Here is a 27,336-nt window from a genome sequence, read left to right on the forward strand (position 1 = left end):
ACTAAATATCCCATTTTTTTTATAAATTGGTATAAAAAACAGTTCCATCTCTTAATATTTTTCATTAGAATTTTTATTAAATTTTCTTCTGTAACCTTCAACCCTTATTATATTATTTTAATCATTAATATATTATTTAACATGGTTTATAAATTTATAAACAAAAAATGGAGATTCATACTCTGGTTTCTCACCGAGAAATATCAATGAGCAATATACTCCCTTTGTCCAATCTATCTTGAGATAAAACTTTTGGGCACATGATTTAATAAAATTGCATGGAGTAACCACCACCACCTAAGCAATCAAGTTGAGTATTGGAACCTCATACACTACTGCCTCCAAGTATATATTTTCCTCAGACTATTTTACAAAAACATCAAAATGTACCTACAAAGTAATCATATGTTTATATAAGCCACAACATCCTGTAACAAGAAAATTAAATATTGTTTATATAATCAGAAAACATTCCTTCCAGAAGCATCCAAAACATGCTTGATTATTGCAGTTTTTGTAGTTCAGCTACAACCTCAGACATCCCTGGTCTTAAGCTTGGATCTTCACTCACACACTGCAGCACTATGTTGGCAAGTTTGCATGCCTCTTCCTGAGGATATTCACCCATTAATCTGCTATCCACTACCTTCCACACTCTCCTTTTGTCTTTCAGATAAGGTGTTGCCCACTTCACCAGATCACGCTTTTCAGCAGGCCGCATTCGATCAATTACTGGAAGCCCCGACATCAGCTCTAGCAGAACCCCTCCAAAGCCGAACACGTCACATCTCGTGGTCGAGCAACCTGTTCATCAACAACGATGATCCAGAGTTGTAAACGAGCAGAGCTCGAGCCAAAGGAATTGTTTACATATAGCTCAACTAATTCGTATGCAAGAACCTGTTGCCCAGCACTCCGGAGCAATATATGGGACTATGACTTGTTGAATCCTACCACTATATCTAACAATGCCAAAGTTCGACAACTTGGCGTTGAAGTCCTGCAACACACCACATGACATGAGCTTTGATTTTATCTAACAGAAGATCAGAGTTTGAAAAAAAAAAAATCAAAAAAACTTACTGCATCCAAAAGAATATCACTACTTTTAATGGCTCCATGTATGACTGGTGTTTCCAAGCCGTGCAAGAAGGCGAGAGCTGTAGCAGCACCTATAGCCACTTTGGTTCTTGTTGCCCAAGGAAGGGCTTCATGCACTCCTATCAATTAAACAATGTCAAGATTATAAATTCCACATTCAAAAATGCATATTTTTGTTGATAATTAACATGATATTTATTATACTTGTGAACAAGTGATTGTTCAAGCTTCCTTTGGGCATGAACTCATACACCACAATCCTCTTGTCTGTGTTACAGCCATATCCAATGAGCTTCACCAAATTCGGGTGACGGAGTTGGCTCAGATAAATTATTTCATCCTGCAAAAATAGTATATGCATGCTTGGTTAAACATTTCACATGACAAATCTATAAAAATCGCGTAAAGATAACTCCAAAGTTATCTGCTAAATTCGCATGCTGACAGTTTTTAGATGTCTCAATTGCCACTTTGTACATCCCGAAGATATTGATCAGCATACTGTGCTACTCTGAGAAGAACATCTGCGGATAGTATCATTTTTCTACATAATGACAATATAATAGAGTACAAAAGTCGGGAGAAAAAACACCCACCACCCACTCCTTATGTTCTTGATGTCCTTCAAGATTCATCTTCTTGATAGCAACAACAATTCCAGATCCAGGCTTCACCGCGGTAAGATTGTGCTCGTCAATCCATCCCTTGTAAATGCTACTAGATCCTCCTCTCCCTACCAACCGGTCGGATTGGAAGTTTTTGGTAGCTTTTCTTATCTCTTCATATTCTATGGCCATCATGGAAGAACCTTAGCAAATTCACAAGGGAAAAAAAGTGATCAATATAGAGGCAGAAAAACTTTATAATTTGAACTTCCAAACTGTATGAATGGACTTCAAATTGCTCATTACATGAAATCACAATATGGTGGGGAACTTTTCCTAATCAATTGTGCTTCTTTAATTTGAATTTAATTAAGATTGATGCACAATAGAGTGCCTCTTAAACGGAATCTCTTATACACATAGAATGTGAAAAATTGTCCAATTTGTTGGCGAATATGGTGAGACAGTGTGTGTGTGGCGTGTGAAAGAAACAATATTCACATAAATATAAATAAATCAAAGCAACAAAACACCATATATAGAAACTTAATTTGTGACCAGTCGAAGGTAACAATATGGTGAGACAGGTACCATAAAGCGTGTAACGTGTGAGACACATTCACTAAATATAAATAAACCAAAGCAACAAAACACCATATATAAAAACTTTGCCACCAATTCGAAGGTATAACACACTATAATTGAGAGACCTCGTTCAAGGAAAATAATCCACTACTTCAAAATAAGTTACAAGTAAGATTCCGCCTTATTACGTTCAATAATTAACTTCCCAAAATTTCACCAACAATAAACTGTTAGATGTGTGCTTATTACGTCTAATATATAATTTTCCAAAACTCCACCAACAATAAACTGCTAAATATATATATGGACCACACACACTTTAGACGTGAACTTTGTACGCTCACCACCTATCATCTCAATATATACAAGAGTTTAAAACTTTTTTATAATTAAGTATATGCTTATTAATGTTTGAGTGTACACAAATCTTCATCACTAAGTTCTCCATACAATTTCTCCCATTCAATAAATGTGACAGATATTTTGATTGTGTACTATTTTGAAAAGATTCAACCTCAAACCTAAGCAAAAACCAAACTGTATTAATGGACTTCAAATGCTCATTACATGAAATCACCAATTAATTTTGTGACTCAATCCATATATATATAAGTGAAGAATTGACAATCTTCCGTTAAAATGGAACTTTGTCATTAGCAATCACTTGATTCTTGTAAGTGCTAATTACAGTTTAATTATGACCTAATTTTTAACGTTGTTTGATTTATTGACCCCCAATGAACGTCAATTTTATTTTTAATAGTAGTAAAAAAAAATTGCAAATTTGCTTTTACTATGGTCTGCATCAAAAGAATGAAATGACGCAAGAATATAGGGCGAGTCTAGTCAAATTTGTAATGCGGGAATTTTTGACTGGAAACGTAACTAACCAAATTACAAAATTGATTAATAATATTATGCTATATATTGTTGACAATCCAAAAACACAATTACAACCTACATACTATATATATTCTTAGCCATCGAAATACATAAATAATGTTTAAAGAAAACATTAATGTATTGTACATAATGAAGAGCATAGCATTAGTAACTATTAATAGTCCTAGAATTAATATACTTAATGAGTGGTTCGAATATTTGAATGCTTAAAAATTGAAATCTGCATGCTTCGATGTCCCCTCGAAAACCTAATCCAATTGTGCTTTTTAAAGTATATGAAAACATTCCAAAACTATGGCAACTTTCGAAGCTAATATTGACTAACAACTTTTCAAAATTAGTATTGAAGTGGAACTTCTTCCATTCTGATTTTCTTAGACAATCAACCAATCTTCATCACTAAAATCTTCCTTCAATTTCTCCCAATCCTCATCCGGCTCAACTTCTATATCCTCATCTGGCTCAACTTCTAGCTCATCCGATTCAACTTCTATATCCTCGTCTGACTCAACTTCTAGCCTTTGTTGATTTGCTTTTACATCACAAATTGAACTTGATTCAGAATTACTTTTATAGTCCGGCAAATCCTCATCCAACTCAACTTCTAGCTTTTGTTGATTTGCTTTTGCATCACAAATTGAACTTGATTCAGAATTACTTTTATGGTCTGGCAAATCCTGAATTGAATCTGAAAGACCATTGAAAAGATATGGAAAAAAAAATGTTTGAACTTTCAGTGGATTGAATGTGACATATATATAGTCGGTAACAAAACATTGCATCATTTATGGCACTACCAAAGAATACTTACTTGTACAGAATCCAAAATCATCTTCAAGAAAACCCAAAAGTCTAGCTTGCAACATGAAATCTGTCAAAAGTAAATTCATGTAAGAATCGTCAAAGTAGAACTATATTAAAAAAGTATAAGAAACTAATATAGGAAAATCAAGAAAATATACACTGAGAAAGTTACTTGTATCAATATGTCCGAACTCAATCTACTTAGGCCAAAGGTAGTCTATTCAATTGAAAAAATCGAGAACTTATAACTGAACACAATCTACAAGAATATCAATCTTTCCAAACTACAAAAAAAATGTCATAATAGAATGTGTAAACAAGTATTTGATGTCTAAATGAGAATTTCTTAGGCCAAGTGCTACATTAGAATGGAAGAATGAGGAACAAGACTAACTAGAGCATATATATAGTAACAAAAGATCAGGTTTTCGAGTTTGAGGAATTAAATTACCATTTATCATTAAATATTTGAGTTCTTCTTTTAACGAGCTTTCGACTTCCTCTGACAAGCTTTCGCCTTCTTCTGACAAGCTTTCATCAAGAGAAGTCACTTTTCCATCTGAAAAGCTTTCGACTTCCTCTGTTTCTGTAGAAGATTCGGACATTATAAATTGTATTGAGATTGAAAATTAATTAGAATCAAACTCTATTGATACATATTAATGTATAAAGATTTTCATATATTCCTAAGACATTGAAGTTAGAATAATGTATATAGCAATGTGGTTTATTTTAGCCATTTTTTAGAAACTAATGTGGATTGGTAAGTAGCAGTAGTATTTTTCACAACAAAAGAAAAGTTACAAATACAATCAAAGAGAAGCTAAAAATAGATAAAAACATTAAAAAGATTACTAAGTTTAACAAGTTTACCTGAAAGAAACCCATGTTTAATGAGTTCAGCATGTAGATCTTGTCCTAACAAGTGAGGATCTGTCAAATGTAAAATCATGTCATAAACATGTGTGAGATACCATTATTTATTTAGAACATTAATTAATTAGATACACAATACCATTATTTATGACCATTAATTACATACACAAATCTATAAGATCATCTTTTATATCAAGCAAATTTACTCAAAAACAAAACTCACAGTCCCAAACATCAATCTCGGAATCGGATGCATATGATGCACAAGAAGACACTTCAATCTCGCCTCGAGCTCGAGCCGATTCTTTGAAAGAAGGCTTCATTTAGCTGTTCAAATCAGAACATGGAAAATGGTTGAATAAAAGATGGATCCAAAATTATAAACCAAAACCAATTATCATAAAAAATAAATAATATGTCAATGGATAGAAAAAAAATACAAATTATTGTGACAGCTAGATATGAACTCTTCGATACCTCAACCGAAATTTGTTTGGCTTCTGCCGATCAAATAATTGAAAAATCTTCACATATTTCACAATCAAAGACGATATTAGATCTTCGAATTGTATACGATTTCTGACACCAAAACAAGAAATACAATATCAACTATGAAAATACAAAAAAACACTAATGCAGAAGCACATTCGATCCATACATGGTTTTTTTTATTTCTTTTAAGAAAATGAAAACAACAAAAATTCATGAACAAATATTTAAAATCACACCATGATCATAAAGATCACGATAAAAAAACCTTAAAAGCGAGACCAACATTTCATACAAAATTCATAGCACACGTTTCACAATAATTAATAAGCTTACTTCAATAAACTGTTCAGATTTCAATGCAGAATCACATTCCATACATGGTTTTTGATTTCTTTTAAGAAAATAACAAGCAACAAAAATTCACAAAGCAATATCAAATTCATGAACAAATATTTATAATCACACCATAATAATAAAGATCACGATAAAAAAAAACCTTAAAAGCGAGAAGAAAATTTCATTTATTTAATCGAAAGACAAGTTTGAAAGTGTTGTATACATAGGGTTTAGTTGTTGAGAGGAGGCTTGAAAAAGAAACGCTAAAACGGCAACAGAAAAATCTTTTCTCTCTGATTTTGTGCTATCACTTCAACTCCCAGTATATCTCTTGGATTGTTGATATATCTCTTGCATTAACAATTTTACAATCGAAACAATTATTTATTTATTTATTTATACAGAAAAAAACTTAATAATGTTTTTAGTGTCTAAATATATGAAATTTCGTATTTAAAAAACAACTAGTTTTACTCTCCTGTAACTACTTAATGAATATATAGTTTATTTTTATAAAATTTTGTATCTTGATAAAATAATCTAAAATAAATAAGCATGGATTATGGCATTTAATTATTGGCTACTCTTATATTATAACTGGAGTTTATGGTGGCGATCGGGCTGGGCTGGCGCACGTACCAATTCAGCCCGGCCCAAAGTAATTTCTCATTTTCTTTGTTATATCAGATTTTTTCTTTTTTAGAAAAATGGTTAACTATGTTGTTGAGTTGGATTGGAAGTATCGGTTAGTTGCGGATTTAGTAAATATTCTGTTATTATTTGCAATCTTGTAAAGTCATTTATACATATCTGCATTAGGATTTGAATGATTTTTTTTTTCTTTTCTTATTTTTCGTTTTCGATTTTTCTTTTTTCTTTTGAAAAAATGGTGCATTGCTGTTTGAAGTATCGGTCATTAATTTTAGTTGCGGATTTATTAATTGTCTTTGTATTATTTGCAATCCTTGTAAAGTCATTTATAGTGTTCTCTTCAATGAATGATGGGATTTAAAGAGATTGTTATTTTATAAAGTGTAAATCACATTACACCTATTAATTTTACGTCGCCCATATAATAGGTCCTCTTAATTTTATATTTTAGTAGAAAAATCTCCATAATTTTAGAGAGCAGTATATTAGTAGAAGGCTCGTTTGCTATGCATGTAGGGTTTCCATGGGTGGCTGTGTTAATGTCAAATTAATGCAGGTGTGTCTTTCTAGACTATTAAAATAGTTTAGATCTATAATCTATATAATTGTTGCTTGCAATATTATATAATCGAGTTTGGTACTGTCTTTCTAGACTATTAAAATAGTTTAGATCAAATTAGTTATTGCTTGGAGTATGAGGTAATGGAAATTGAAAATCCAATTCATAACGAGTGTAAATGAACTTAAACACACTAGCTAAATAATAATAGGTCGGAGTTTAAATTAATTCAAAATATGATACGACACGTATCTTTTATTAAACATTTATTACTAAGTAAAATGCATGTATAGATTTAATTAAATTGGCCTCTTATATATTACGAGCTTGATGAAAAAAAAATATATATATTATTCATGATTGGGGAAAATATTCTGTGCGAGATATATATTACCACGTTAGCTATATAGCCAGCCTATATTTGATACGTAAAATATTTAGTTAACCAAATTAACACTCTATATATAAATATACATTGCATGTATATATGATCATTGTATGTATATTACACTAGCAAGCTAGTCTTCCCTAAACAACATGATTCCGTTGTTTATCATTTGCTACTTCATCTACACTACATTCACTACCACCATATTATCTCTCCTCCTCGGCTTCCGCCTCCTCAGCCGCCGCCTTTTCACTTCGAGCGCCGCCGAGGAGAATGTCGGAAATGTCATCGCACTCTATGAAGGCACTCTCCATCACGAGCGGCGCAACCCGGTCCGCAACTCCTTCCGGTTCACCACCCGTTTTGCCCTCATCGACCTCGACCGTGCGCCCTACGCGCCGCCCACGTACCTCTCCGCCGACGAGGCTCGTCGAAATGCTAAGACAAATGGACCCGTGTAATGCTTCTTAATTTCTACTTTTAATTTCATCTTATGCAAGTATATATAGTTCTTGTTGTAACACATATTTGGAAAAAACAAATTACTATAAATCATTAACTTATTGATTATGAAACATTTTACTAGATTTCTTCTGACAACACTTCCAAGTTTGGGATATCGTAGCACACCGGTGAGCTATTACTACTGCTACGATATTGAAGACTCCAAGAAAGTTTTCAAGAAATGTATTGTTGAGGCAAGTGATTACTTTTTTTCACATTTTATTAACAAGTTACTGTAAATTTTGAGTTAATAACTAAAACAATCACTAACTTTGACCCGATTTTGATTTTCAATATGTTATAAAATATATCTAAAATCAAAACTACGTCGAAGTTCGTGATGTTTTTAGTAGTTAACGTATAAGATTTTCTAACATTAATGGCCAAATTTGATTTTAATTTGTTTTAGGGAACTAATACACCATGGGGAGAAACTATAACATTTGTGTTCAATCCGAGCTCCGATTCAGTCCCAAAATGTCAATATATAAGCGCTTTCTCGGTTAGTACTCTTCATCATTATTCCTCCAATAATCTTGGTTTATACGAACGTTTCGTAGCCCATATTATTTTTGGTCGCGATAAGATTGAAATATGCAATCTAAATATTAATTAATGACAAATATTTGTCTAAATTTTGAAGGATATGCTGGGCCATTGGAGGCTCAAAGTGAGTGAACCAGGGGAGGATTTGTACGCATATATTTCAATTGAACATCCAAATTTTGGCAATAATTATTTTATAGCGACTTTGAAAGCCAAGAAAGTGGAAATCTCGTCTACAACGCCAGATGATCTTGAAGCATTCTTTTGGTTGCAACCCCATAGAGGTTCAATTATTACCTATTGGATTGTAAGTCATTATTATTAATGTTAAACGTATGTTTTATTTGATTAATGCATGTTTATTTGTGCATGTATATTTTATACAATATAGGGTTCATCTGGTATGCGGTATGACATATAGTAAAAGACATCACAGTCAAACATATCACACCTTATCTCATACCGCGTACCAAACGAGCCCTAATATTATAAAGGAGTTTATATACACGTTGTACTTGTAAGTATGTACGTGTCATTTCTTATTTAAAATTATAAATATATAATTAAATATATCATATAAATTACGTACATAATTTTCTACAATTTTTTTTTAAAAGACGAATATAATAGAAATATACGTAATTTGGAGTGGTCAAAATAAATGACATATTTTTGTTTGGTTATTTTTAGTATATTTACTCATATTTTGTTTGATGTGTTTGTGAAGGGGATGAAGCTTTGGTGGAAAAATGCTCATTTCCATGAACATCCAAGTAAAGAGAGAATCCAGCATACAGAGAAGAATCTTATAAACGAAATGAAAAGAAGATTCAATTGTGCCCTGCATTTGGAGGCAACATTAATACAACCAATAACGTTGTTTCACATGAAGAAACGATTGATCGATGCTTCATATGGAAAGAAGCTCCATGGCCATGGTCATACCTAATTGCATCAAAATCGTCATCTAAAATAGAAAAAGAAATTGATTAGAAGACACTAGCTATGCTACGATCAGTGAAGTCTCATAAAAATAAAAATTTCAAATATCACGTGCGCGCACACTTGTGAAATTGAGATAACCTATTATAAATTAAAATTGAAGAAAATATAATTAAAAATTATAATAAATTAAGAATGGTACAAGGTGATACACACAAAATAGTGGGACAGAAGGATCCCATGTGTACGTTGCCCACGTCATGTGAATGTAGATACATATCATCCTTATGTATCAGAACGTGTGTCAATTTTATATATGGTTATTTAGGTTTAAACATTGATGTTTCCATTTTTTAGGTTTAAATAAATATTGATGTTCCTCAACAAGCAAGTGCATGTTGTTTTTTTAGTAGGCAACATATTTGGGCCTTTTTAGGGCTAGATTTCATTATCTTGTGCAACCTTGTCGAAGACTCAATAGGCCGGATATTTTTATATAGTATATATATATCTTAGTTATTGTAGTGGGCAAATTTCGTATAGCCCATTCGAATAAATATTCGCGGCCCAAAACGTCGAGCCCAATCCAAAACTTAATTAATTTCAATTAATTCAACTCATACTATAGGTCATTAAGGCCCATCGACCCAAACCCTAGAAGGGCAGCGACTTGGGGAGAAAGAAATGAACGAGGTCAGGGATACGATCCCCAAAATATCGGAACGACCAGGGTTTAAAGGGACGTGCCAGCAAAACCCTAGCCGTCAGGCCATCGCGGTATAAATAATGACTTACTAGGTCATTCTAGGGACACAATCATTCGCACTCCAACACGTTCTCTCGCTCTTCTCTCCCATCTCGCACGATTCCGCCTCCACGCTCTCAGCCTTAGGTTTTCCGGTGATCAGATCAACCGAGACGACCCAACGGCCCTCGCTCATTGCTCAATCGCCTTCAACTCCGTCGCCCAGATCGATCCGATTTACTATTTCGTTTACTTTCAATTGCGATTTTTATTAATATTGTTTACTGACTTGAGCGTCGGAGGCCCTTCCATCGACACCCCCACCGGTGCTCCAAGGAGGGCTCTAACGTTGTTCGTGTTTCAGGTTGCTAGTGCCCATCGTACCGGACGACCCCGACGTCCTTATCCGTAATTGTTGGATCCATCCCCAACAATTTGGCGCCCACCGTGGGGCCCTAGCAATCAAGCATTCCCGACGAACAATCACCGAGTTCTACCATGAGTACCCAAAACGACACGCGCGACATGACCGATGCTCCCTCGCAAACCGAGTTGTTGGCCCAAGTGGAGATAGATGCCAAGCTCAATGCCCTGATGGACCAGATGGCCCAGGAAAGGGAGAGTCGGTTGTTGTTGGAAAAACAAAACCAAGAGCTACTAGCCCGACTGAACGCTCTCACCCAGATCCAAACGCCTCCGCCAATTCAAACGCAACACCCTGATCGATTCCGGGTTTCTATTAACCCCATGATGGATATTGAGGACATCCCGCTCACACCCAATGGAACTGAGATCAACCCAGATGACCCTTCATCCTCGGTAAGAAACAATAGATCGGAGGTTATTCATCCTAACACGGGCAATCTTCATGTGAATGCAGGTGAAACCCACATTTTGGATCAAACACCCGGGACAACCAGAGCAACCGGGACAAACCTAATGGGAGCCCTCACTCAAGTCAACCTGACGACTGGGGGAGTGGACCATCCTACCCAGATAGGCCGGACCGATACCACACAGGGGCATGTTTTGCCAACGGGACCACACGAAGGTGACCCAACGGGACAACCAGATGGAGCAAGGCGAACAGGTCCACTCGGTCATAATGGCAGCATCCAAGATCAACCATTTCAGGTCGATCAGGGACGACATGGCACATCAAACACCATCCAGAATTTAGACCCCGCCTTGGCTAGAAGATTGGCGGATATGGAGGCTATCATCCAACGAATCCCAGGAGTCCCGGCCCCAATCAAGAAAAGTGCAAAGGGCTGTTATGCTGACTCGCCCTTTGTGGACGAAATAGCTTTGGTGGAAATGCCGAGGAAGTTCAACTTCCCCCACATGAAGATGTTTGATGGCGCGTCTGACCCAGACGACCATATCGCCCAATATCGACAGAGGATGTTCACCGTGGCCATCCCTCGTGACATGAGGGAGGCGTGCATGTGTAAGGGGTTCGGTTCTAGTCTAATAGGACCGGCCCTCCAGTGGTATACGAATCTCCCGAATAACTCTATTAGCTCTTTTGCCCAACTAACTGATGTTTTTGTCCAACAGTATGCAAGTAGCAGAAAATTGGAGAAGATCTCGGAAGACTTGTACGTCATTGTCCAAAGACATGGAGAACCCCTTCGAGACTACATTGGACGTTTCAACAAGGAGAAGGTGTCAATCACCAACTGTAGCGAGCAAACCGCTGTCACCGCTTTTCGCAAGGGTCTATTGCCCGGCTCGGATCTTTATAAAACTCTCACCAAGTACCCGTGCAAGACCATGGAGGACGTGTTGATTCAAGCTTGGGCACAGATTAAGTGGGAGGAAGACCAATACAACATGCAGAGGGTCTTCCCACCCAGTAGACCCGAAAGAGACCACCGGGTGGACAGGAGGTCAGGTCGTGACAGACGTGCTGAACCATATCCACCTTATCGACAAAGCAGAGGAAGGGATGAGTACGATAGGGCACCCGACACACGCCCCCGCGAGAAAGCAAAGATTCCAGAGTATGCCCTATCCATCTCCCCCGCCGAAGCAGTTGAGGCACTAAGGAACCTGGGCAACAAGGTCAAATGGCCAGAGAGGATGAGGGCCCCAGCCGACCAAAGGGACAGGTCCAAGTGGTGTGAGTTCCATGCAGACCATGGGCATCGGACAGAGGATTGCATCGCCCTCAGATTGGAAGTGGCCCACCTACTAAAACAAGGCCACCTCACCGATTACCTAACCGAGAAGGGCAAGCAGACCCTACAACAAGAAAAGGATAGACATGATGACCATAGAGAAGCTACACCGCCAAACCCACCATCTCATGAAAGAACCGTGAATGTGATATCTGGTGGCTCCGAAGTAAGCGGGGTCACCCACTCCGCAGCAAAGAAGCATACTCGACAGGCTAAGTCTAACAAGGCGGAAACCAACATGCCCTGCCAGACCGCTCCAACCCTTCCGACCCAAACAATCAGTTTTCATACAACTGAATCAGACAAGCTTCTTCACCCTCATCATGATGCTTTAGTTATTTCAATTTTTATTGCAAACTGTTTGACCAAGCGTGTTCTAATCGATAATGGTAGTTCTGCCAATATCTTGTTTTTTGATGCTTTCAGGGAGATGGGCTTGAACGAGTCCAAAATAATAAAAAAGTCTGCGGTCCTTATAGGCTTCAGTGGTGAGACCAAGACCACGATGGGGGAGATTGACCTTCCTGTCTATGCCGAAGGGGTGAATCAATCAACCAAGTTCTTAGTGATCAACGCCCCTTCCGCATTCAACGTCATTTTGGGTCGACCATGGATCCATGATATGGAAGCAGTCCCATCTACCTACCACCAAGTCATCCGGTTCCCAACTAAATGGGGCATCAAGGAGATCAGGGGCGAGCAAAAAGATTCAAGAGCATGTTACCAAACGACCATGAAGGCAAAGCAAGCCACTCAATAGCAATTACAGCAAAATGGTTCGACCCACCCAAAGATGGATCAACCATCTCCATCATGTCAACCCGCACGAACAGATGAGCCCGAAGGCAGGACGCAGCCCAACAGCCCGCACCAAAGTCATCCAAGCAGCAGAGCTGTTATAGAAGATCAATCTGATCGATCCGATCGCCCAAAACGACCACGTAGTTTGATCGAGGAAGAAGCTATAGAGATAGATGAAGTCCAAATCCACATGGACCACCCGGACCACAAAGTTCGGATTGGAGCACAACTTGACACCGACTCCCGAGAGAAGCTTATCAATTTCTTATCTAAACACTACGATTGTTTTGCTTGGTCCCATGCGGACATGACGGGCATTGACCCAAATGTTATTGTTCACAGGCTACAGGTTGATCCGGGCTATCCACCAAGAAAGCAAAGACGAAGAAAATTTGCTCCTGAAAGAAATCAAGTCATCAACGAAGAAGTCCAAAGGCTCTTGACGAATAGATTGATCCGAGAGGTCCATTACCCCGAATGGCTCGCTAATGTGGTAGTAGTAAAGAAAAAGAATGACAAGTGGAGGGTCTGCATCGACTTTACAGACCTCAACAAGGCATGCCCGAAGGACTCATTTCCGTTGCCCCACATCGACATGTTGGTGGACGCAACCGCCGGCCATGAGCTCCTGAGCTTCATGGATGCTTACTCAGGGTATCACCAGATACGAATGCACCCTGATGACGAGGAAAAGACAGCCTTCTTGACCAACATGGGCCTTTATTGCTACATCTTCATGCCATTCGGGTTAAAAAATGCAGGGGCAACATATCAACGCTTGGTCAACAAAATGTTTGCGCACCAGATAGGAAAGACGATGGAGGTCTACATCGACGACATGCTCGTCAAATCAATTCAAGCAAAGGACCACATCGACCATCTCAACCAAACCTTCAAAATTCTCAGGGAGTATAATATGAAACTTAATCCTGCTAAATGTTCTTTTGGTGTCAATGCAGGAAAATTTTTAGGTTATATGGTCACCCAAAGAGGCATAGAGGCCAACCCGGCCCAAATCGACTCCATCATGAAGATTCAATCCCCAACATGCGTCAAGGACGTACAAAAATTAACCGGGAGGATAGCCGCGTTGGGCCGTTTCATCTCAAAATCTTCAGAGCGGTGTCACCCATTCTTCAACACTCTTAGGAAATCAAAAACCTTTGAGTGGACAGAGGAGTGTGAGGAGGCATTACAACAACTCAAGCAATACCTGACCAACCCGCCCCTTCTGGCCAAACCAAAAGACCATGAAGTCCTATTGGTTTATTTGGCCGTGTCCGAGACTGCTGTCAGTGCCGTGTTGGTCAGGGAGGACGAAGGGAGACAAGCACCAATATACTATGTGAGCAAGTCCCTCCTAGATGCGGAGACCCGATACAGCCAACTTGAGAAGCTAGCTCTCGCATTGGTCCACGCAGCAAGAAAACTTCGACCATACTTCCAATGTCACCCGATCTCAGTGGTGACCACATACCCCCTCAAAGCCATACTCCACAAGCCGGAGCTATCGGGTCGATTGACCAAATGGGCAGTAGAACTAAGCGAATACGACATTACCTTCAAGCCCCGAATGGCCCTCAAGTCTCAGGTACTAGCAGATTTCATTGTTGATTTCACTCCTAACCTTACCATGCAGGCCGACAAGGAACTATGTTGCATGACCGAAGAACCCGATCAAACGGGGATTTGGAAACTTTATGTTGACGGGTCCAGCAATATGAGGGGAAGTGGACTTGGCTTGGTCCTTATTTCACCTCAGGGCGACATGGTTGAACAATCAATTCGGTGTCAATTCAAGGCAACCAACAACGAGGCGGAGTATGAGGCAATGCTGGCTGGACTTGAATTGGCCAAGGAGATAGGGGTCAAACGAATCAATGTCTTCAGCGACTCCCAGCTTGTGGTCAATCAAATGCAAGGATCCTACCAAGCCAAGGATGCCAAAATGATAGCCTATCTGGGCAAAACTAAAGAGTTACAATCGAGCTTTGAGGAGTTCACCCTGAGCCAAGTTCCACGAGGGGACAATAGCCATGCCGACGCACTAGCCAACTTGGGGTCATCCATCCAGACCACGCAACCAAAGGTCATTCAGATAACCTGCCTCCAATGGCCATCGACTCAAAAGGATAAGGAGGAACAAGTCCATGAAGTGTCAGCCGAACCAACCTGGATGACCCCCATAACGGATTACTTAGCACAAGACACACTCCCAGATGATAAGAATGAAGCCCGCCGACTCAAAGCCCAAGCAGCCCGATTCTCCATTATTCGAGGTAAATTGTATAAGCGCTCTTACAATGGTCCATACTTGAGATGTATTAACCCTGCAGAGGCAAGATATGTCCTTTCCGAGCTACATGAGGGGGAATGCGGCAACCATTCGGGTGGAAGAAGCCTCGCCCATCGAGCCCTGACAAGTGGGTACTACTGGCCCACCATGAAAGCCGATTCAGCAGACTACGTCAAGAGATGTGATAAGTGCCAACGATTTGCCCAAGTCTCCCACTTACCCCCAGAGCCACTAAAAGTTATCACCTCTCCATGGCCCTTCATGAAATGGGGGATGGACATCGTAGGCAAACTACCTGTTGCCCCTGGGCAAAAAGTCTACATGTTAGCCGTGACGGACTACTTCTCCAAGTGGATCGAGGCAGATTCTTTTCACCAGGTTAGGGATAAAGAGGTAAAAGGTTTTATCTGGAAGAATGTTATATGCAGGTATGGGGTGCCCAAGGAGATCGTCACGGACAACGGGTCCCAATTTATAAGCGCAGACTTTCAAGATTTTTGCAGGTTTTGGAACATCAAGCTAAGCTTCTCAACGCCAAGATACCCCCAAGCCAACGGGCAAGCCGAATCATCCAACAAGACCATCATGAATACACTCAAGAAACGATTGGAGAAGGCGAAGGGAAAATGGGCAGATGAACTACCCGGCGTCCTATGGTCTTACCGGACAACCACAAGAACCTCGACGGGAGAAACCCCCTTCTCCCTCGCTTATGGAATGGAAGCAGTCATCCCCACAGAGAGCGAAGTGCATACCGCTAGGTATGAGTTTACCACAGACCACGACAACCATGAAGCCATGTGCCACGAGCTCGACCTGCTCGACGAGAAGAGGAATAGGGCAAACATAAGAATAGCCTCATATCAACAAAGTATTGCTCGACACTACAACAAGAACACTCGCACACGAACCTTCAAACCGGGCGATTGGGTACTTCGCAAGGTATTCCAGAATACCAAGGAGGCAGGGGCTGGCAAGTTAGCCCCAAATTGGGAAGGACCCTACTTGGTCACCAAGGTGATCGGACATGGAGCATATAGGCTACAAGCATCAGACGGGCGTGAAATCAACAACAGTTGGAACGCCCTACATCTCAAGCAGTACCACGCTTGACCCTAAACTCTACAAATTTTATTTTATTTCAATAAGGTCTTCCGAGACCCATATCATCTACTACAATTACTGACCTTTCTATGCAGGTCAGAACTACATTCGGGCTTGATCCCTCTTAAGGGTATGTAGGCAGCTCTAAGGAGCGCAGCCCCCCCACCCCTTCAACCAACCATGTTTTCCTTAGTGGGGAACAAATTTGAGTACACATCACATGGGTCTCAACACTTATGAAAATTCTTAGTATACACTTCAAGTCAACCAAATGCCTAATTATCAAAGGTATGAAATTTGCAATTCATGGAATTGAAACACATATTCGATAGAGTATCAAAGGGTGAACCCCCTGATCGGGCCGGATATACCGGAAAATGACATGTCCTACAAATACCAAGTCCAAGTCCAGCCAAAAGTGACTAGACTCAAACTAGGGGAGAAAAGTAGATAATATCAAGTTCGAAGAGCCTAATTACTATTACATAACCAAATAGAAATTGTTTGAAGAAGTTTCAACTACAAATAAGTCTAGTCTTCGCTCTCGTCGCCCTCGCCGTCAGTAGTGGCATCAACCACTCCCACTCCTTCAGCTCTGTCACGTAGCACATCCTCCATCTCACGTATGCCCTTCTCTACGTTCCAGGAACCCGCTTTCCCTTCCTTGAACTCCTTCATCATCTCACCACGGGTAAGAACGACCGTCTGAAGATGGCTAAACTGAAGCTCCTCCTCTCGGACCTTCAAAGTCGCCTCCAATTGCCCTATCTGAGACTGAAGGGTAGAAATCAGGTGACTCTTCAAGGATAGCTCGTCCCTCAACTCCTTCTCTGCCGTTTCATAACGACCCTTCTCTTCCTCGAGTTCCTTCCGAAGGGCATCTTGCTCTCTCAGAGCCACCTTGAGTTGGTCAGCCGCCTCTACCAGTTGCTCCTTCATGAACAGAGTATACTGATAGCCCTACATCAAACAAGCAACAAAAGAGTTTGATTATACCAAATATGAATCGTGCAAAGATAGTTATAAATATGCATATGAAAGTCAACCCTAACCATACCTGAAACGCAAGACGGGCGGCAGTGCTGGCAGAATCAACCACGCCAACCTTCAACATCCTGGTGCGGTCGTCCTCTAGCAACAGACGCTCAAAATGATCCGCACATGAATCATAGTCGGTCTGGGCTGAAGTCCCACTAGGAAGTGTGAGATGGATAGAGCCATCGGAGTAGTCCGGGACCTCAAAAGGCGCTGCTTTCTTCTTCCTCTTTGACCGCCCCGACGGTTCAACTACTTGGACGTCGGATTCACTAACGGGCTCACTACCCGAACCACCCTTCTTGCCCCTGCCGGACGCTTTCTTCTTCTCCCGCATCTTCAAGTAAGTTTCATAGCTATCCTTTTCTGGAAGAAGATTCATCTTAGGGTGCGACATCACGTAGTCTGCATAAGCCCGTTCATCCAAAGTCAAGTCGTGTAGAGCCGGGTGAAAACTGCCGCTATGCCCTAAAATCTCCGAGGCCCAAATAGACAAGATAAGCTCGGAGTGAGCACTAGTTGAAGGAAAAACAATACCTTCTGGACCAGGAGGGACGGAACTCCACAAAGTAGTCTGTCTTAAACTCTCTTCTCCCAAGATAACACTCCAATGCCTCTTGTCGCTAGGAAATATGGTGAAACGTGCTCTTCTTTTCTCCAAATTTCTATTACTCACCGGCCAAGGAACGGTGAGACGTCCTACAAAACAAACCAACAAAGAAAAAATGTCAAGTTAGAAGAAATTTAAACCATAATGACCCGATCAACCCAAAAATACTCACGGGCATTACACCAAGCTGATGGAATATCATAGCCCGTCAGGTCGCCAAGGGCATCATAGTTCATAAAAAAATATTTTTGTTTCCAGGCAAAACCAGAATCCGTAACACCACAAACCAATTCGGGAAGCTTTTTTATCCGTGATAACTGGTATCGCCCTCTCTCCATGTTATTTTCTTGAACCGTGTAAGTAGACAACACATCTTCAAGATCGACCTCGAAGCCCTTCAGTTCTCCAAAAGCTTGCATACCCATCAACACTCGCCAGACATTAGGCATGAGTTGACCCGGTGAGATATGATAATAATGCAAGAACTCTAGGACCAAGCGGGGAAGAGGAAGTCGTAGACCCTCTTTGAAGGTCTTCTCATACATACACACCCAACCCGCGACACTATGATCCGCCCTAAGGGCCGTACCAGGTGCGTGAAGGCTAACCCATTTTGGTATGTTGTATAATATTCGAAGGTTATACATTTGGTTTATGTTGGTGAATTTTGAGGGATGGTTCTTACCCAACAAAAATGTCTCATTAACCTTAACCCCGTAAAGTCCGTCAGCACTATTAATTCCTAAGCCCATCTCTTGAGATGAATCACCCGATTCACCTCGCCAAGCCCCGATCTCCACTCCAGTAGGAATGTCTAACACGTTATCCTCATCCTCATCAACCAAATGTCGAGTCCTACTTGACGACCCGATTGATCCTTCTCGTGCACGTGACATAATAATCAAAGCCCCTAAAGTAGCAAGGATGAAGGCCATGTGAGAACAAGGACCGCCCCAACCCAATCAAGTAGTGTTAAGGATAATAGGAATGCATTTGTACAAGGGTGATTCACTCAAATAAACAGGTACGACTCCATTGCTCAACATCATCTTTAATTTTATAAGAGCATGCTTGACCTTTACATTACCGTGAATATTGTGATATTAATGACCGTGTCGCCCAAATGAGGCCTAGCTTCTACTTTTCATATTTGAAAATCATCAACCAAATTACCCCCATCGGGGCTTATCAGTTGTTATCATACATTTAAAGTGTTGGTTATATTATCTCCTCGCCCTTATTTTAGGTTATATATGTTAAGCATGTAGATCATATTGCCCCTATTGACCCCATGGGGCTAAGTCCTAATTTATTATGCTTAAGGGGCATTACCCCCATCGCCCTGTTGGGCCCGATTCCTAAGTTTTTATGTGAAAATTGTTGTCCCTATTGATCCAAGGGGGCCAAGTTTTAATTTATTTACACATAAGGGTATCGCCCCCATCGCCCTGTTGGGCCCAATTCCTAAGTTTTTATTTATGAAAACTATTGCCTCGATTGACCCTAAAGGGCTAAGTCCATGATTATTATAAGCAAGAGCTATTGCCCCTATCACCCCCATGGGGCCGAATTTTAATCATTTATGCAAAAGGGTTATTACCCCAATTGCCCCGTTGGGCTTAAATCATAAATTCTCAATCACAAAGGCCATTGCCCCCAACACCCTGATAGGGTCGGGTCATAAAAATTCATAAGCAAGAGTTATTGCCCCTATCGCCCCGACGGGCCCAAGTCTACAATTATCATGCATAAGATTATCACCCTATTGCCCCTAAGGGGCTCACTAGTTCTCATACTTAGAAAAATTTAGCATGCTCCAACAAACAGTAAATATTCAAATATTTGCAACAAGTTCGGATCAAAACTAAATACGACAAACGAAGAATCGACTAAAGCTCAAAGCAAAATACGACAAAAATTTTAACTAACATGCTTGGGATCTCAAAAGAAATTCATCAAGAACATCCAAAGATAGTGAGGGATAAACTAACCTCTCTCTAACTCCTCCAAAATTCCTCTCTCTAGAGCCCACTCTTCCACTTCAAGCTCCCAAAACAATCTAAGTGCCAAAATGTTTGTGTGGGAAAAATGGGGAACATGTCCCCTTTATTTATATAAAATTTTTCGTACTTCAAATTTTTTCAGCTGTTTATTTATGTACTATATTAAAGTCCACACCTAAGACCCTCAACTGCCAATTCGACCCCATCGACCTCGCTTCATTCTAATTTTACAAACCATCTTCTTGTGGCTTTACCAAGGCTTTAACGCCCATGTCACCCATGTTGACCGCTTGTTATCTATTTTCATTATTCTAACATTATAAAGCAAAAGCAATGCAGTAAGGCTATATCAGCCCCCAACGCCCTTGACGGCCTAAAAGTAAACATCATGCAGTAAAAACACATCACCCTTTACACCCTTGACAACCTTACCTCCTAATTTAATTCGTACTACATCAACCAAGGCAAAATATTGCCCCTATCGACCCCATCAACCTGCTAAATTTAATTCGTACTACACCAACCAAGGCAAAATATTGCCCCTATCGACCCCATCAACCTGCTATGACAAGATCCCCACTTTCAAGTAAACAACCTGTCACCCATAACTCAAACAAAACACAGCCTACTTTTCGACATTTCTTAAGATCAATAGAAAAAAAAAAAAAACATCATGAACAATATCTCAAACATTCATCTGCATCCAGCAAAACTTTATTCCAATTCTAATGAGCAAAACTTTACATTCTCCTTCGAAAGACTGAAGATTTAAGAAATCTCAAAAAAAAAAAAAAAAAAAAGAGTGAGCAGAAAATAAATTTCGAGCTCCACTGGAAAAATCAGCGACACCAATTCTACGATCCGGCGAGCTTTCAAGCCGCACGAGCATCTCATCCCCGTCACAAAATTTTCGCCGTCTGCCTCTTGTTCTCGGCGGATGCTGCCGTCCAGCCATCACCACCTCTAGTCGGAGCAAGGGATGGTTCTTTTCAGCCTCCGATTCACCACGAATCACCGTAACCTAAGCTCTTCTCGTTCGGAGATCCACCATTGTCGCCTTGAAACGGAAGCCGGCGAAAATCTCTGCAAAAAAGAAACCCTTTTGTTGCATCAAAGCTCTAATTCAATTCCGAGGCCTTCGCAAGACGCTCGCAGAGCTCCCCCGCCTTGGAGAATGACGCGGCCCCTAAGGGGGTCCGCCTTCGCCGTCGAATCCACGCAGAAGCGGTGAAAGTCGTGTTGAAGAATACCACCGCCGCCGCCTCCAAAAGAAAACCGACGAGGGTCAACACCAGGGCACACGGCCGCCGGTCATCGCCGCTTCCTCTGGAACCTCAAAGAACCGCCGCGCCGCCTGTCCCTCTCGTTCCTCTCGGAAATATTTTTCCCTTGATCTGAAAATATATTTCTCTCTCTACTCTCCATCTATCATACTAGCTATCACGCCTATTTTCTCTGAGGAGTCAGACTGAGCATTTGACTAAAAGCACAAGTAAACATAAGGAATCTGTGGGCCCCTATCGAAAATAGGGAAACAAGGCTAAAAGGCTTTTTAGCCGACCCCATTAGCCAATTTATGTGAATCACTATTCATTATTTCATTTTCAAATTAAAGATGATGAATACTTATATATACATACGTGTATATATAATTTACATTTTGATTCTTTTAAAAGGAATCAATTTACTCAATTACCCCACATGACATGCATGTATAAGCTATTATGATGTACATATTTGAATTGATTATATCATATACATGAGTTGATTATCGAATGAGCTATTGGCTTAATTCCTTATTCATAGTTCACTTGATCAAAGTCGGGGACATGCCAACAAAACATATACATAGATATGTGTATATAAAAGTAGCAACATGCCCTTAATCGTTGATTTTTGTCATGAATTGTTGATGGGAACTAAAACCCAAAATGACTCTGCATTTTTAATTACACTCTTTAGTTGAGAAAATCTCAACTAAAGAGTGAGGGACAAACTGTAGTGGGCAAATTTCGTATAGCCCATTCGAATAAATATTCGCGGCCCAAAACGTCGAGCCCAATCCAAAACTTAATTAATTTCAATTAATTCAACTCATACTATAGGTCATTAAGGCCCATCGACCCAAACCCTAGAAGGGCAGCGACTTGGGGAGAAAGAAATGAACGAGGTCAGGGATACGATCCCCAAAATATCGGAACGACCAGGGTTTAAAGGGACGTGCCAGCAAAACCCTAGCCGTCAGGCCATCGCGGTATAAATAATGACTTACTAGGTCATTCTAGGGACACAATCATTCGCACTCCAACACGTTCTCTCGCTCTTCTCTCCCATCTCGCACGATTCCGCCTCCACGCTCTCAGCCTTAGGTTTTCCGGTGATCAGATCAACCGAGACGACCCAACGGCCCTCGCTCATTGCTCAATCGCCTTCAACTCCGTCGCCCAGATCGATCCGATTTACTATTTCGTTTACTTTCAATTGCGATTTTTATTAATATTGTTTACTGACTTGAGCGTCGGAGGCCCTTCCATCGACACCCCCACCGGTGCTCCAAGGAGGGCTCTAACGTTGTTCGTGTTTCAGGTTGCTAGTGCCCATCGTACCGGACGACCCCGACGTCCTTATCCGTAATTGTTGGATCCATCCCCAACAGTTATTATCAAATTAAAGTTTTTGTAGCGATTTTTAAAATTAAAATTATAGAAAAGAGAAAAAAAAAATATAATATATGAATAAATGTTCAATTTTATTCTAATCACCAAATCACCAAATTACCAATTAATATACAATAGATAGCCATATAGGGGTGGTTTAAAATATTTAAAAAATTAATAATGTTCATTGGATCATAGCGTACTCGGTCTAATACGTTGAGTAAATTAAAATTAATAGTCGCCCTATATATTATATGGTAGCTAGCAACTGTTCACTAAATTAAGTTGGCTGCATGCGTGTCCGTTCGCGTAGGGTGCCATCAGCGGCGAGGTAGTAGGGAGGCGAGTAGGGCGGGCGATTAAGGTCGATGAGAGCATAACGAGCCGGGAAACGGAAGGAGCTAGCTAGTTCCTATAACACACCTCATCTTCTACTTGTGTAAAATATTTTTAAATTGAATTTTTTGTGTTTGATAATATGATCTTGTCATGCTCGATTTTGAATTTGATTTGAGCGAGTTCGTAGTTGCGCCCCTGACTAGAAAATGAGTTCGAAATTTAATTTATTGCGTTAGATATATTTTACTATTTTATTTATAAAAGAAATAAGTATGTGTGTTTTGGGCTAAATAATAGTAGTACCTTTTGGGCTTTTGAGAATTTTAGAGTGATATGAGGAAATTATCATTCAAAACCAAATTGGTAGTTATAATTATTTATTAATTTATCTTCTGATGGATATTGAGATAATTTACGGGAATGCGAGAGACAACTTCTTTTCTGGAAGTTTGATATTTTTCCTTTTCTTTCTTTTCTTTTCTACTCATCAAAATCGATGAAAAAGCAAGCTAGGGAAGTTTTCTTCTATGTTTTGAATTGATGATGTTGAATGAATTTAGGATATTTTCCAATATTTTATTTAAGTTTTGATTGATTTCAAAAGTTCAATTAAATGACATGGATTATGGAGTCGTTTACTTGAATATATAATATGGAAAACTTTTTCTTCTTTTCTTGTGTTACCGAACTTGTACTTGACTTTAATGTCTATTTTTTTATAGGCTTTAAAAGAAATAAATATGGTTAGGCTTTAGGATCTGAGTAAATAATTAATGTTTTAGGATTGATTGCTAATTTAATTGATTTAATTAGTAAATTATAGAAATTTTTACACGTAATTACTTTTGCTTTTTTAGGCAACGGAATGTTTGACTTGGTTTATGTAATTTAAAAGGGATTCGTTTTGTTATTTGTATTTTAAATTACAAACGCGCTAATTTATAGGACCAAATGGCACTTAAAAATTATGATTGACTGCCTCAAGAAAAAAAAAATGATTGACAAAAACTAGTTTGTACCATCACCATGCAATCATGCATGCATCCACTTGTAACAACCCATATTATAAAAATGCAAGAGAAAACGACCATAATATTAATATTAATTAATATTAATATGTTTGTAGTCATTTACTACATAACATTCCAAGCCTACATGCGTGAAATATAAAAATCCAACCCACGTTATTCAACACTAATATTTTAATTTAGGGCAGATTATTTTTGTTTATAATTTTCAATTTGTATATTTATATTTCGACCCACGTACATAACCATCAAATGTTTCAGTAAACAAGACAAAATTGATAAGTGTGTACTGATCTAGAAGTAGGAAGTTGATGCCCAAAAATTACTTATGTAATTTATAAAAAAAGAAAGAAAAGAAAAAGAAGGCGACAAATTGATAAAATATACCTACTTTATAAACATTGAAGCCCCATTTTATAAAATGAATATAATTACTTAAATTCATCGCACATGTCATAGGACTCAAGTTAACATTGTACATACTTATTACAAATCCTAAAAGAATTTAGGTTTGTTCATAAAAAAAAAAAAAGAATTTAGGTTTGTAGTTGAAGAATAAAAAACTGGCATGGCACAAGTTTAATTATTTCCTTATAACTGCATATGGGCCTTGGGAGGTGCACATGCATGGGGATATCTTGCAAGGTATGAAGACAATAAAATTCTAACATAATATTCTTATATATAAATTTCTTGTGGGGTGCATATATATATATATATATATTCTTATACGATCGAGGTTATTATCACTTGATTTTTCGTTTAAATTTCTAGTTGAAGAAAAATAAAATACACATGAAATTAAAATAGTGTAGTTTTGAAAATAGCTATATTTAATTGATAAAATATTATTTGAGCTAGGTTTACCAAACTCTCTATAAATATACATTGCATGTATATGTGATCATTGTAATTTGTATCTATAGAATAATAGCAAGCCTTTCCAAATCAACATGAGTCACGTGACCCCATTGTTTATCATTTGCTACTTCATCTACACAACTTTCACCACCACCATATTATCTCTCCTCCTCGGCTTCCGCCTCCTCCGCCGCCGCCTTTCCTCCTCCAGCGCCGCCGCCGACGAGAACGTCGGAAATATCATCGCACTCTATGAAGGCACTCTCCACCACGAGCGGCGCAACCCGGTCCGCAACTCCTTCCGGTTCTCCACCCGCTACGCTCTCATCGATCTCGACCGCCCGCCCCACGCGCCGCCGACCTACCTCTCCGCCGACGAAGCTCGTCGGACTGCCAAGACAAATGGACCCGTGTAAGCTTTCTTATATTTAATTATGTTTTAATTTATACTACATGTTGATTCTATTTAATTTAATTACTGTGTCATCTATTTGTCTAGCTAGTTTCAATATATATTAGTATATGGCTAGCTTGTTTAATTATGAAATATTTTTACCAGATTTCTTCTGACTACGCTTCCAAGTTTGGGATATCGAAGCACTCCAGTGAGCTATTACTACTGCTATGACATCGAAGGCTCCAACAAAATTTTCAAGAAATGTATTATTGAGGCAAAATTTCCACCATTAATTATTACTTATTTTCACATACTGCAAATTTTTACTAACAATGGATATATAAAATCGAATTTTTAATTTGTTTTAGGGCACTAATACACCATGGGCTGAAAGCGTGACATTTGTGTTCGAACCGAGCTCCGATTCAGTCCCAAAATGTGAATATATAAGCCCTTTCTCGGTTAGTATAATAACTCTTCATTATTATTTTATCTTTCTTTAATTTAGTTGAACTATTTTCGTTTCCCAACTAAAAAAAGTCAGTAAAAGTCAGTGTCCTACAATGCCCCACTCTTATAACTATTATTTTAATAATATTTTTTATAAAAATAAAATTGTCATAATACTATGAATTATACTTAACTTTATTTCAAAAAATTTAAATTTTAAAAAATATATACCATAACTTTTAATTTATCAATCTATTATCAACCAATAAAAGTGAAATTAAATGATAGTAAAAAAAACTGATTTTATACCCTGATTAGTTGGAATAAACCCTAGTTAATAATTACTCCATAAAATTAAACTAAAGCATAAAAAGTTGAAATTGGAGAAAAAAATTATAAGAAAATAAATAAAATTGAAAATGGAATATAAAGTGTGATATCAAATATGGTACACTGAATCTCAATCCGTAAAATTCGAACTTGTAATATTTTTGTGACGGATAGTTTATATTTTGAAGGATATGCTTGGACATTGGAGGCTTAAAGTGAGTGAACCAGGCGAGGATTTATATGCATATATATCGGTTGAACATCCATATTTTGGCAATAATTATTTTATTGCGACTTTGAAAGCTAAGAAAGTCGAAATGTCCTCTACAACGCCGGATGATCTTGAAGCATTCTTTTGGTTGCAACCCCATAAAGGTTCACTTATTTCGTATTGGAATGTAAGTCAGTTTATTTTGTTAATTAAACTTATGTTTTATTTAATTAATTTGTTAATTTTATATTTATTTCCTTTGGTGTGCATGTTTGTGAAGGGCGTGAAGCTTTGGTGGAGAAATGCTCATTTCTATGAACATCCAAGAAAAGAGAATCCAAGCTATAGGGAAGAAGCTTTAAAACGAAATGAAAAGAAGATTCAAATGTGCCCTGCATTTGGAGGCAACGACGTCGTTCGTCGTGAAGGAATGGTTGATCGGTGCTTCATGTGGAAAGATGCTCCATGGCCATGGTCATACCTAACTCTACCCAAATCATCATCTAATTAACATAAAAATAAAAAACTTGTAGAAGCCTTAGATGAAGATATTTAGCTATGTTACAATCATCGAGTCTCGTAAAACTAAAAGTTTCAAATATCAAAACTAGAACTTGTGGAGTCCGAGATGATCATGTGTGTGTGAGAATATGCATAAAGTATTATATATGTTTAAGGAGGTTTTAATGAGACTCGGCCCTTAGTCTGCTTCCTGTGCTTTCAAGGGTTTTTTAGATACTTTTTTCTCTTTCTTTTTTTATATATATAATCCCATTTTAATAATGCATGCATATAGTATTATATACTTGCATGTATCAATTATATCTGTTTATTTTATAAATATTGATGTTTTAACAGCAGATCGATATTATCATCGTACCACGAAGTAGAGCAAAACCCTCTTCATCAGTAGAGAAAACATTGTTGCCTAGAAGAAAATATTTAACTATATATGCTACAATTATTGGAGGCTCATAGAAATGAAATTATTTTT

The 27,336-nt window shown here is 38.7% G+C and overlaps 5 protein-coding genes across 7 annotated transcripts; 2 read left to right on the forward strand and 3 right to left on the reverse strand.

The window, feature by feature from the left end:
* Positions 1 to 320: 320 nt before the first annotated feature.
* Positions 321 to 2,012, reverse strand: LOC130991218 (probable serine/threonine-protein kinase PBL3). Its single transcript, XM_057915321.1, has 5 exons — positions 1,698 to 2,012; positions 1,306 to 1,441; positions 1,084 to 1,220; positions 901 to 1,000; positions 321 to 804 (listed from the first exon to the last, which is right to left on the reverse strand). Exons 1-5 carry the CDS (start codon positions 1,899 to 1,901, stop codon positions 503 to 505), a joined length of 879 nt encoding a protein of 292 aa, XP_057771304.1. The 5' UTR covers positions 1,902 to 2,012; the 3' UTR covers positions 321 to 502.
* Positions 2,013 to 3,443: 1,431 nt separating this feature from the next.
* LOC130991219 (uncharacterized) lies at positions 3,444 to 6,044 on the reverse strand. Of its 3 annotated transcripts, none has more exons than XM_057915323.1 (7): positions 5,926 to 6,044; positions 5,352 to 5,453; positions 5,098 to 5,201; positions 4,872 to 4,931; positions 4,450 to 4,584; positions 4,006 to 4,065; positions 3,444 to 3,882 (listed from the first exon to the last, which is right to left on the reverse strand). In XM_057915323.1, exons 3-7 carry the CDS (start codon positions 5,195 to 5,197, stop codon positions 3,569 to 3,571), a joined length of 669 nt encoding a protein of 222 aa, XP_057771306.1. In that variant the 5' UTR covers positions 5,198 to 5,201; positions 5,352 to 5,453; positions 5,926 to 6,044; the 3' UTR covers positions 3,444 to 3,568. The 3 variants fall into 3 exon arrangements, with proteins under 3 accessions (XP_057771306.1, XP_057771305.1, XP_057771307.1); XM_057915322.1 differs by having other exon boundaries at positions 5,863 to 5,967; XM_057915324.1 differs by lacking the exon at positions 5,926 to 6,044 and adding an exon at positions 5,632 to 5,644.
* A 1,387-nt stretch (positions 6,045 to 7,431) lies between these two features.
* On the forward strand, positions 7,432 to 9,347 carry LOC130991220 (uncharacterized). The gene is made up of 5 exons (XM_057915325.1): positions 7,432 to 7,757; positions 7,887 to 7,998; positions 8,214 to 8,306; positions 8,448 to 8,657; positions 9,078 to 9,347. The coding sequence occupies exons 1-5, from the start codon at positions 7,450 to 7,452 to the stop codon at positions 9,297 to 9,299; spliced, it is 945 nt and encodes a 314-aa protein (XP_057771308.1). The 5' UTR covers positions 7,432 to 7,449; the 3' UTR covers positions 9,300 to 9,347.
* A 7,415-nt stretch (positions 9,348 to 16,762) lies between these two features.
* Positions 16,763 to 20,131, reverse strand: LOC130991221 (uncharacterized). Its single transcript, XM_057915327.1, has 4 exons — positions 20,058 to 20,131; positions 17,994 to 18,155; positions 17,479 to 17,861; positions 16,763 to 17,381 (listed from the first exon to the last, which is right to left on the reverse strand). The coding sequence occupies exons 3-4, from the start codon at positions 17,851 to 17,853 to the stop codon at positions 16,953 to 16,955; spliced, it is 804 nt and encodes a 267-aa protein (XP_057771310.1). The 5' UTR covers positions 17,854 to 17,861; positions 17,994 to 18,155; positions 20,058 to 20,131; the 3' UTR covers positions 16,763 to 16,952.
* Positions 20,132 to 25,022: 4,891 nt separating this feature from the next.
* LOC130991222 (uncharacterized) lies at positions 25,023 to 27,125 on the forward strand. Its single transcript, XM_057915328.1, has 5 exons — positions 25,023 to 25,366; positions 25,514 to 25,625; positions 25,720 to 25,812; positions 26,320 to 26,529; positions 26,623 to 27,125. The coding sequence occupies exons 1-5, from the start codon at positions 25,047 to 25,049 to the stop codon at positions 26,851 to 26,853; spliced, it is 966 nt and encodes a 321-aa protein (XP_057771311.1). The 5' UTR covers positions 25,023 to 25,046; the 3' UTR covers positions 26,854 to 27,125.
* The last annotated feature ends 211 nt before the right edge of the window (positions 27,126 to 27,336 follow it).

Source organism: Salvia miltiorrhiza, chromosome 7 (assembly GCF_028751815.1).
Source record: "Salvia miltiorrhiza cultivar Shanhuang (shh) chromosome 7, IMPLAD_Smil_shh, whole genome shotgun sequence".
NCBI classification, from domain to species: domain Eukaryota; kingdom Viridiplantae; phylum Streptophyta; class Magnoliopsida; order Lamiales; family Lamiaceae; genus Salvia; species Salvia miltiorrhiza.

Excerpts from the sequence above, each read along its gene's own strand:
- LOC130991220 (XM_057915325.1), top strand. The coding sequence starts at position 7,450 with ATGATTCCGTTGTTTATCATTTGCTACTTCATCTACACTACATTCACT. Across the intron at positions 7,999-8,213 it reads TCAAGAAATGTATTGTTGAG|GGAACTAATACACCATGGGG; the intron begins GCAAGTGATTAC and ends AATTTGTTTTAG. Across the intron at positions 8,658-9,077 it reads CAATTATTACCTATTGGATT|GGGATGAAGCTTTGGTGGAA; the intron begins GTAAGTCATTAT and ends GTGTTTGTGAAG.
- LOC130991221 (XM_057915327.1), bottom strand. The coding sequence starts at position 17,853 with ATGTCGCACCCTAAGATGAATCTTCTTCCAGAAAAGGATAGCTATGAA. Across the intron at positions 17,382-17,478 it reads CCGCCCGTCTTGCGTTTCAG|GGCTATCAGTATACTCTGTT; the intron begins GTATGGTTAGGG and ends TGTTTGATGTAG.
- LOC130991218 (XM_057915321.1), bottom strand. The coding sequence starts at position 1,901 with ATGATGGCCATAGAATATGAAGAGATAAGAAAAGCTACCAAAAACTTC. Across the intron at positions 1,001-1,083 it reads GTGATATTCTTTTGGATGCA|GACTTCAACGCCAAGTTGTC; the intron begins GTAAGTTTTTTT and ends GGTGTGTTGCAG. Across the intron at positions 805-900 it reads TCCGGAGTGCTGGGCAACAG|GTTGCTCGACCACGAGATGT; the intron begins GTTCTTGCATAC and ends GTTGATGAACAG.
- LOC130991222 (XM_057915328.1), top strand. The coding sequence starts at position 25,047 with ATGAGTCACGTGACCCCATTGTTTATCATTTGCTACTTCATCTACACA. Across the intron at positions 25,626-25,719 it reads TCAAGAAATGTATTATTGAG|GGCACTAATACACCATGGGC; the intron begins GCAAAATTTCCA and ends AATTTGTTTTAG. Across the intron at positions 25,813-26,319 it reads AATATATAAGCCCTTTCTCG|GATATGCTTGGACATTGGAG; the intron begins GTTAGTATAATA and ends TATATTTTGAAG.
- LOC130991219 (XM_057915323.1), bottom strand. The coding sequence starts at position 5,197 with ATGAAGCCTTCTTTCAAAGAATCGGCTCGAGCTCGAGGCGAGATTGAA. Across the intron at positions 4,932-5,097 it reads CGAGATTGATGTTTGGGACT|ATCCTCACTTGTTAGGACAA; the intron begins GTGAGTTTTGTT and ends TACATTTGACAG. Across the intron at positions 4,585-4,871 it reads TAAACATGGGTTTCTTTCAG|AAACAGAGGAAGTCGAAAGC; the intron begins GTAAACTTGTTA and ends AATCTTCTACAG.